The 11,127-nt window shown below is 38.4% G+C and overlaps 1 protein-coding gene across 1 annotated transcript; it reads left to right on the top strand.

The window, feature by feature from the left end:
* The first annotated feature begins 2,576 nt into the window (after positions 1 to 2,576).
* Positions 2,577 to 5,418, top strand: LOC118331141 (leucine-rich repeat neuronal protein 4). Its single transcript, XM_035665912.1, has 2 exons — positions 2,577 to 2,687; positions 3,504 to 5,418. Exon 2 carries the CDS (start codon positions 3,512 to 3,514, stop codon positions 4,244 to 4,246), a length of 735 nt encoding a protein of 244 aa, XP_035521805.1. The 5' UTR covers positions 2,577 to 2,687; positions 3,504 to 3,511; the 3' UTR covers positions 4,247 to 5,418.
* The last annotated feature ends 5,709 nt before the right edge of the window (positions 5,419 to 11,127 follow it).

Genomic DNA, 11,127 nt, shown 5'->3' with positions numbered 1-11,127 from the left:
ATTTCCTCGGGAAAAATAAAGTATCTATCTATCTATCTATCTATCTATCTATCTATCTATCTATCTATCTATCTATCTATCTATATGAAGAATCATTAGCGACCATGTCCACTGAACACTGCCTGCAGAATTAATTACATTATTACTGAAAGTGTGTGATGCATTCCCCCATTCCTGCATGTATTTAACAATAAGTAGGCTGGATGTTATTAAGATGTTTAAACAATGAACAAACTAATGAAGAATCTTGGCTTGTTTATTCTAGTTTTACAGATCATCTTTTGTCAGTGGGCCAAAGCTGGCATCTGGAGGTATTGTTGTTTTTCTCTTGGGTCGTTAAAAAATCACAACTAATGTGATTAGTAAAAAGAAGTAGGCAGCATTATTTGGCCAGTAATCAAAAACTCACAGATCTTCTGTCCTTGATATAACAGGACCTTGTAGTATTCATTTGGGCTGCTTCCATTTCACATATAAAAATAATGTATTCCTTATGGACCTGTTTCTGATGAGGAAAGCAGACTCATCCCAACCAAACAACAGTGATTAGGGGGGAAAGTGACGTGGTTCATGGCAAAAAGGGGCAAAGCATTTTGGGATTATGTAACAAACCATCTAACAGTTACCATCTGCTTGCATTTGTGTCACTTCCAGAGTCACAACAGAAGTATTTTTTAGCTCAGTGACTTCACCTCTGTCTCTGATTAGCTCATATTGCCTGTAACACCACTTTGTTGTATTGAATGTTTGTCCCTCAGTTTCCTTTTATGGACATTTAGTTGGCAGACATACGACTGACTCACTATGAAAGAGATAAACAGGTACCTTACAATAAATATAAATCATGATGAAATATACATGATGTAATACATAAACACAACCTTGTATTACACAATATATAAACATACCAACACATTCCTACATATATGCATCTTCTTCACACGTACACACCCACACTCCTTCCTATATGTACCCAGACACGTTCACTCAACCCAAAGACAAATGCTCGTACAAGAATGAAGGAAAAACACCAAGAAGCGACTAATGAATATACGACAAATATGTAAGACATAAAAGTAATACATAATTAATAGTTGGGAAACAGTAGTTATGTAAACATGCTGCTTCATACAGAATTACATAAAGGACAGAAACACTATATTTGCATAATGTAGCAGCAATAAGACACTTCAGCGATGCTGGAAGTCAATCAGGGTTGGGGGTGCTGAGAAAAGAATGGTTTTCCATTAATATATATTGCCAGGATAATGTATAGTCTATTTAGTAGTTACTTTTATAACTTTTTAGCTGATAAGAAACAAGGTCAAACTTCTTTCCTGCTATAAATACCAGTGTACACATGTAAATCCCAGTAAAAAAGCAGAAAACCATAAATTTAAACACTTCTATGAACTAATAGATTTCATTATGCCAGATTTTAGGGAGTGCTGCTATTTCCAGCATCCATATGACACAATGTTTTTTAAATTCTCCATTAGTACAGTAAGCTTTGACTGAGGTGTTGTTTCCCAGTCAGAACTGACGGAGCTCAGTTCATCCATTTTGTGAATGTCTCTGGTACAGGACGAGCTAACTGTGGTCACTTTTTCTGCAGATGTAGCTCAAAATCAGAGCTGAGAGGTGAGTGTGCAGCTCGGTTTAAGGCCACAGCTACCACATAAAGAAAAGTTGCTTCTCCACATCTCCAAGAAAACATCTTGTTCAGTTCTTCTCTTCCCTCACTGTAAAACCAGATACGTTAATTTAACCCAAAAAATTGTTGAAACTGGTTACATCAAAACTAAAACTACATTTTGTAAGTTAAATAAACATTTTTGATCAAGTAGCTTTAGTAATTTTAAGTGAGAATGACTTAATTTTGTAAAAACAAAACAAAACACCTCGTAAAAAGTTGTAAGTTACTGTCACTTAAAATTACTTTTAAAAGCCTAACACCTAAAAAACTCAGTTTGTGTTACTTAAAATTTTTTATGTAATCAGTTTCAACAATTTTTTGAATTAAAAGAACTTATCTGGTTTTATAGTGCTGGATATAAGAAGCGCCGAGACACTCATTACAAATTATTCCCTGAACAGGTCTAGTCAGGTTCTTTTCCGGCCTTTTGGTCAACAATTTTCATTCCTTTCAGTTTTGCTGCAGTGTTTCGAGTTAAGTCACGTAGTATTTCGGTGAGAGGTTAGGAGGACAGGATAGGCTAGCATATGTAAGGGATGACACATTCCAATGAATCAAAGCCGTGACACAGATAATCCCAGTCCTATTCAGTTCCCTCCATCTCTTTAAAGGGAAACAAGAGCTCATCAACAAGTCAGATACTCTCTGATACACCTCCCCACTGCGAAGGAATGCAGCCACAATCCCCCAGCTTCACTTCTTTAAAAATTAGGTAGCTGTGACGTCACAAATAGCAGACTAATACCACTAACTGCATGAAAAAAATCACTCACTCAGTCACCCACATTGCTAAATCCTTCAGTAAGGAGGGAGGTGGAGCTGGTGCAGAACTGTCGGGAATAAGGGGGGGCGGAAAGAAGGAGGTGATTGTTTGGGAGAAGGAAAACATATAAAAGAGGAGGGAGCAAGTGAGGGAGCAAGTGGAGGAAAGACGAGGAGAAAGGAACTCACTCACATTTTGATAAAGATTACAAACTTCTGCAAACAACAGGTGAGTTCATATCTTTTAATATTTTATGCTTTTTCCACTCTTAACACAAGCGAATAGAGTTTAGCTGTGGCAAAAACAAAGAGCACAGAGTGTATTAGTATTCAGTGTGGGCTCCTGTTCTGTTTTCAATAGAACTACAGACTTGTCTTGGGAGATTTTTGAATGGGCTTCATTGTTATCTCTCCATGCATGTCCACCACACAGTGCACATTTCAGGTATGTTTTTTATGGATTCTTGTGGAAACCGCACAGGCAGTTTTCCTGTAACTGGATCCAGCTAACAGGGCTGTGCTGTTCCTGGGGTGTGTAGGCATTTGGACCCGTTGTGCAATACTGCTTGGAATGCTGAATTAGTGTGAAGTATCTCCAACGCTTAACAAATGGGGATTATTCCGAGCAGCTCTGTGTACAAGACCATAAATCATTGACAAAACATGCCACAGAATAATACATTTCAACTAATTAAATGTCCACATTTTTGTCATCTGCTTAATCAAGAGTAAAAGCACTGTGCTCTGGTCTTGAGAAAACAGTTTATGCTTTATTCTCCAACAGAAATTAGGCCCACATTTTAAGCCATTTGTTTCTTTCGACACAGTCCCTATCCTCTGCAGTCACATAATCTCTGAAAGACGCAGCATCAGGAGAGAAATAACTCTATGTCCTCATTCAGGCTCATTTCATGCAAGACAAAAATACTAAGACTCTCTGAACGTACACATGTCTGTAAACCCGAGGGGGCTGATACTTTTCAGTTCTATGCAAAAAACAGATTTTCCAACACACTGATGGAATTTTACTTTATATTCTCTCCAGACAGCGTGATGCCTTCCAGCAGAGACCTTCCTCTTCCTCGGGTAATCATTTGCCTGGTTCTCATCAGAGGTTACTCTCCCCTGCCTACGACAGGAGTTACAGGCACAGATCCCATGGGACCCCAAAGACCACGTAGGACTGAGGCCCTTATGCTTGCCTCAGATGATTACTCTACATATGAAGACATAGTCACCACTATTTTACCAGAGAGAGTGTCTCGAAATGGAGGGACCCTTAACAAATGCGACTACAATTCCTGTCGGGAGAATCAGATCCCCTGTGCTGAGCTAAGAGCCTCCACCGGCTGCTTGTGTCCAGGGTTTACTTTACATAATGAGGCTCCAGAGGCTCCGGAGGTGAAATCAGTGTCCTGGAACGGGTCAGAGGTTGTAATTCATTGGTGTGCACCTCATTCAATTGTCACAGGTTACATTGTGACAATAGGGGGGCAAGAGAGGCAGAAGTTTGGGAAGGACAAAAGGAGTGGCGGAGTGGGCAACATAGACGACGTCTCAGAGGTTTGTGTGCTCGCAGTGAATGATGCTGGAAAGAGTGGTACGTCCTGTAAGATGTACCAGTCCAGCAACAGCAGTCACAACAGTCTGACTCTGAAAGCGGGACTCATCGGGGGAGCTCTGGGCTTCTTGCTTCTCCTCTTGCTGGCTGTCCTGCTCTGGAGGCACAAGAGGCAGAGGAAACAGCAGGCCAGCATCTCTATGCATGACACAGCAGAGACACAGTGAACAGGAAACAGAGTGAGACTGGACGCTCAGTGAGATAAGACTCTGTCCCATGAGACTCCTCAGCCTCATCGCAGTTAATTAACTGTGACTAGATTATAATGTCTGAGGTTTTCTGTACAAAAAGGCTTTCTGAAAATGCAGAAGTAAACAGGTTTCATCATCTTATGTGACTGTATTCAACTGGAAACTCATTGGCTAATTCTTGTTTCATTTTGAAAACCCCTCGGAAGTTCCCACTGCCACGACTGTAGGAAAATATTACATTCATTAGCTTAATGAAACCCAGAAGATTAACAAACAAGAATGCTTAATTTATGTGCATTTCAAAAATTAGCTGTTTGGTGGACAGCTCTGAAATATCAGGTGTCAGGACTTGTGTCAGCACGCAGTCCCTGCTTGCAACTGCTAGACTGAGCAACTGCTTATTCTAGCATCGATCATTAGTTAATGAGATAAAACATCCAAAACCATCAGTACAGTAATTTATATTTATTTATTTCTTGAGAGAAATTCATATTTAGCTTTGTATCACGGCATTTTTCTGGTAATCCAATGACTTTTTACATGGTTTATTTAGCTTAAGAAGTAGCGGAATTTTCTCAACCTATGAACACTTAATCCTTAAATTTATCACAAAAACTTAAAATAATCAAATTTGGAGACTTTTTCTTTGAGCAGTGTAGTTCATGTGATGGACACAAGATGAAGTGCTCTAAATCAAAAGTACCCACTGACACAAATCAGGAAGTTATTTTAAATAAAACTGAATAAGACTTTTAAAGTTTTAATAGTATCAAATTTATACCAGAGACAACAGCTGATGGTTACAAAGGTTTAAATGATATAATATTATTTGTGGCCATGTCAGAATAATTTAATCAGGGTGGATCAAAGCTGTACACAGTAGATACACAGTGTATCTAAAAATGTATATGGTGTCTAAAACTCTCTGTGAGAGTTCATCACTATTTAATTAAAGATTGATTATGGTTTTAAGGTCTGAAAGTGAATGATGATGCTGCATTATGTACTGTATTTATGAGCATCATTTGGTCGGTTGCCTTGGACCATGCATATGTTAAGAGTTTGATTTGACTGATGTCTAAAGCAGACAAAACCAGACTGACAGTTCAACTGGTGCTACTGGTAATTAAAAGTCTGACTGTTTACCCAAGTAAGAACAGTTGTACGGTAGTTGCTATTACACCCGCGGTGTGGTGTGTGTGTTTTCTTTGATGGGTGTGGATTCTTTCTGAGCACAAGTGTTCAGTGCTGTTTTTCCAGCTGTCATACAATAGCTTTTCCAGCGGATATGGATTTTGTGAAGCTTGTCTCATTCCAGCTGAGACTTCCAGTCATTCTGCGCTGTGCTGGTGAGAAGCTTCAGGCTTTTTTTCTTTCCTTTTTTTTCTTCTTTGCCATGATGAAAAAGAGAAGAAAGTCCAATATTTAAATCCTCACAGTTTATCTCATGTTCAAGCCTCCATCTGCATGTCTCGCAGCCACGTTATAATTCCTTTTTTGCTCTGGCTGCTGCCACAGAGTTGTTCCACTGCTCCTGGCGTCTCTCTCATTCCAACTACACTGCACAACTTACAGCACACAGAGCTGTATGGAAGTCATCTAACATCTGTAATTTGGAGACAAAACATATTGTTCATTTCAGTCGCCAAAACGGCCTCAAGATGTTGCTTTTATGACACGTATTCAGAGTGTCAAACTGGGTGGGAAATCCTGACACGAATGGGCGACTATGTGACAAAGTGCAAAAACATGGGCGTGCAATATGATGTGCTAGTAGCAGCCTGTTTTAACCAGACCAAGATGTAATGTACTTGTAACCCATGCAGAATAGGTTTAACAAGAGCTGTTCCAGAACAGCACAACATACTTACAGATGAACAAATATACATGTATATGTATCTAATTTGAAAAATGATGTGGTGAAGTTTAAATAAACTTTTTATTTTAACTTTGGATGTTTTTGAATGTTCATGAAGAAACCCAAATCTCCCTATTTCACAAAGTTAAATCATTCTCAATGGGAAGGCTGATATGTATCATACAGCTAAAAGGAAAATGAAGGATGAAGTTTAAACGCTTCTGAACGCTTTGATCGTGAGAATGCAGAGCCGAGAAATCTAAAAGCTCAATATAACATAAAAGTTACATGACTTTAAAGGAAATTTAGAGGAGACTAGGTAAACACCACAATTTTCTCTTCAAGACAGCCTCGTGTGAACTTCTTTCTCTCTGCTCATATGTCGAGGGTCGATTCAGTCATGATTCCTCCTTGTTTCTTCATTTAGAGCTGAAAATTACCAATTAAAGTTTTAGTCACTTGAGTGCAGTTTTTTTTTATTGTATTTTTCTGTTTAATTTGTGAACCATACAAAAATATATCAAGATTGTGACATTACACAACCTGAAGGTACCCTTTTCAAGGTAAATGCAATGCTATACATGTACATTTTTAAACTATAAATTAATTTCAACATTAAAGGTGGGGTAAACTATTCTGGAGGAATCCCATGATAAGAGAGCAAACAACGACACACCAAGTAATGTAACTAGCATTAACTGTTGTGGGTTTGCAAACTGTGAGATGCGACACTAGAAACTAAGCTGAATATCCACGGTGGGAGTCATTTAAAGTTACCTGACACATAAATCCTAGCTGTAAAAACAAGTGAGTGTTGTGGGGCTCTGCTTAATCTGTTTGTTTCCCATTAACAGAGCTGGGGCTGCGTACAACCACTGGATTTTATTTCAGGGCACACACAGAGGGGAGAGCTAGTGGACCGTGAGAAAATATTGGCTGAATTTTAAAGAAAAAGAAGTGTATTGGATTGGAATCACATCACCTACAATCACTCACCCCACCTTTAAGTATTCAGCAGTGATGTAGTTTTAATATTAGGTACTCATTTGCTTCTATACACTGGTGTTGTTCTGAGTTAGAATATCACTAGATTGAAACATAAGGTTGTTCTGCATGGGAATGTGGAAAATGTGTTTGAAGATACATTTTTTTTATTACTTTTGTCTAATCAAAACATTTGAGCTAATGACTTTAATCACTTATTAATTACATTGAAAGAAAAATAACATATAATTGACACATGGCACAGAAGACAGACTATTACATGATCTGCTAATCATTTGCTGATTGTTGTCAGCATATGTTTTGCTTTAGTGGAAAATTTCCACATTTTTGCAGTAATCTACAGCACCTCCCAGGTAGGAGTGTCTCAATTGATGTTAGTAGGAATAAGATCATTTTGAAGAAGCACAGATGTGATGAGCAGAATAAGGAAGTTTTTTCTGCTCTTGGGAACTGTGTTTTATTTTCCACATCCTAAGTGAAAGACAGCAGACAATAGTCCCGGTGATATGATACTGTTGAAGCTGCTGCGGGCGAATTTTGCAACAAGGTCAGAAGCAGCAGGGATGCATGTTTTGTCACTTCTTACTCAAGACGAGTCATGTTGTATCACTGCTATCTCATTCAGTCAAGCCGGTGACTCATGTTACATTGTTGGTCAAGCGGTCATGCATAAAACATTTCAGTCAGCTCAATTCAGGCTGAAAGATTTCACAAGAAAATACTGTGTCAGCGTCCACCTGCTCCCTACGTTACTGTGTGATTAACAAGTGATGATTGAGTTTGTTTGTGTAAGAATAAACATTTTAAAAGGGTTTAAGTAATTCAGGGTAATTTTTCAGTACGTCTGAACACGTTTAATGCTTTGTCAGTGTGACGAAGATATTTTAGTCCAGCAGATATCCATGAAGCCAAGAGAGAATCTTTCACAAGCCTCTGTTAACTGTCCTCAAACTTGGAGAAGAAAAGTCACCTTGTTGCCCTCTGCTGGTCACATCCAATCCTGAGAGAAGAGTCCTTACTGCACAGGACAGGACAGAAAAGGACATAACATAAAAGCTAATAATAATTATGTCTACAAAGCTGGATCATATTATCCTCAGTGCCTTTTAAAGGCCTTGTTGGCTGGCAAAATATATATATACCCTACGCCCCCCCGCTCGGCCGATATATATATACTTAGTGTCCGGGAATTAATATAATAATATATATGACACAGCCGGCATACATTATACACGAACATGAGGCATAATAAATAGAAATACACAGCATAATAATAGATACATAAATTAATATCATAAACTATAATCATATAATAATATAACATATAATAAACAAACATAACAATATATATAAAATCAAAAAAACCTAAAATAAAATAATAAAAACACACAAACAAAAAAAACAATAGCCCTATCATCAGTCCTATATATACTACTCTACTACCTATAATAAAAAGCTTCATAAAATTTGTGATTTCTCCAACGCCAACGTGGGAAAAATCAACGTGAGAGACTCTTCCACGTCGCAAATCACCTGCACCCTCAACCTCGCGCGAGCACTAGCATGGAGGTAGCTGCACAATTAAGAGGTGAGAGAAGTCTTCTCAGATCTTTCACTTAAAGTGCTCTAATCAATGTTTTTATATTAACAAGGGATCAAATGACTATGTGTGATGAAAGGTGTCACACATAACAAACCCAGAGAGTATTATTACCAGACTCTGTAGTTCCCCATCAGCTCTGCCGAGCTTTTTGGTGTCTTTCAGCACATTGTTTTGATTTTCAAACCCGAAACTTTACTGTTTGGTTTACACAGTGCATTTTCCACACAGAGCAGTCAGCTGTTTTCATCAAAAACCTTCTACCAACTGTATACTATACCAGGACTAAATGGCAGCAAAGTAAGCAACTAGCTGGTGAACACAGTGGAGCATTCTGCAACTTAAAAGGCGAGTATTACCCTCAGGAGTTGGTGGAGACCAAAAAAATAACTATTTGTTAATTTTAAGGAGAAAAAAAAAAACACACAAAAATGACAACAAGATGATTATATCTTTGGTATGTTAAATCTGAAATTTAAATAAATGGAACAAAAAGTATAATATTCCACTCAGTGAAGTAGAAGTGCAATGTAACATAAAACAGAAATAACCAACTAAGGTATATGTATTGTTTTGTTTATTATTATATGTTTGTTATAAATTATACTCAAATTAAATGTTCCACCACTGTGCAAAAAGCTTTAATATGTCAAGGGGATTAGAAATCATGACAGCACACATTAAACACAGAAAAACTGAGATGACAAAGATTAAGTGTTGGGGGGGGAAAAAAGGTAGTGGGCAACATAATTTGACCCCTTTCTGTTTTTACATTATTTTGTCTATCCCCCGTGCTGTATATGACATTACATTGAATAATTACTGATTGTTCCATTTTCCAGATAAAAACAATCTCCTTTCACTGAGTGCATTTTCATGGCAGCTGCTTGTTGCTGAGACTTTAAGAGGCTTTACTGCAATGAAAGTAACTGTAGGTTGTCATATTATGTTCATCTCATAACATTACACTGGTACCTATTCAAAACAGTCATTCATTTTCATGCAATTAATCATACATGAAAAATTAATTTGCATTTAGCGCTGGGGAAATGAACGTTATTTTTTATTAGTAGTAATCTATCAGCAGGGGCACTAATGGTTGCTTTCTCTGCACACTGGGGTCAGCTTTTACAGGACATAAAACGTTCAAAGTGGGTCAGGCATCCATCAGTACCCATTATTGGATCTAGCCTAGTCCTGAACGCATGCTGGTTTTATTCAAATGTGAAAAGGTTTTCTTTTCTTCAGTCTTCCAAGCATTTTGTAGACAGTACAATGAATAAAAAGAAAGGCAGATGAATATATTATAGGAGGACTCTGGGCCATGTTTGTGGCCTTCATCGGAGGAAACTCTGGGTCTAAGTGGGAGGTTGTAGAAGCTGATCCCCCCCCTGCAGGCATCTCATCCTGTTTACTGCTGCTATGTCTGTCTGTCTTGGCTCAAACCACAACTCTGTAAATAAAAAGATTAACTTCTGTCTCCAAGTGTAACTCCGGTGTCACTGGAAAGGATGATCAGGATTTATGTAAATGCAACAAGGCGTATGTTCTTCTTTTGGCATCATCGCAGACGAAAAAACAAAAGTGTGACATCTTTCACCATCCAGACATCCTTCAGAACTGGTTCAGCGTGAGTCACAGCGACTTCGCTTTGTTTTCATAGGAACCACTAGAGGTCATTATTGCAAAGAGCACCATTAAAACCACCTCTGGCATTCACTCAGTGATAATGTAGTGGAAATGGAAATTAGTTGCTCGAATAGGGATGAAAATGAGTTTGCAGTAGTAATCAGCTCAGCCACATTCCTACATCACAGGGGAGAGTGAGGGTTTGTGTTTGAAGAAGCAGCAAAATGTTTGCTTTTCGTCACCATTTCTTTTTCCCAATATTTTTTTTGTTTTTCTATCATTCACTGCTCGACAGGCAGGTCAGCACTCTCCTCTAAACTCCCCCGGATAACTTAGCAAGAGCATTTCATAAAAGGAGAGGAGGAGAAAAATCTTTCCCTTTTTTTCCCCCCCATTTCCTTGTATGAAGAGCAACGGTAACCATGGCAACCTGGCATTATACAGGACAGAGCTGAGGAGGTTGAAACTGAGCTCAGCTTGGAGATGAGAGTTATCAATCACTTTGGCATCAGCACTGTCACACACACACACACAAACAAACAAACACACACGTTCGCCTGCTCTTTCGTCCTTCACATTACTTCACAGGCCAGGATTCATGACATTTTCCTTTTCATCAGAAAAAAAAAATCCACTTCACTGGGTCCAGTGGATAGATCTGAATGCATAAAGCGCTCATGTTAAAAGGTGAAAAAAAGTGTTTACAGATGCCAGAGCTTTCTAAACCACGGCCAGTACACTAGTTCATTTAGACGGTAAAAGAAA

Source organism: Morone saxatilis, unplaced genomic scaffold, assembly GCF_004916995.1.
Source record: "Morone saxatilis isolate NCDOM2014 unplaced genomic scaffold, NCSU_SB_2.0 Contig20, whole genome shotgun sequence".
Taxonomy (NCBI): Eukaryota; Metazoa; Chordata; class Actinopteri; family Moronidae; genus Morone; species Morone saxatilis.
This window is presented reverse-complemented; position numbering and strand designations above follow the sequence as displayed.

Coding starts and splice junctions, on each gene's coding strand:
- LOC118331141 (XM_035665912.1), top strand. CDS start 3,512: ATGCCTTCCAGCAGAGACCTTCCTCTTCCTCGGGTAATCATTTGCCTG.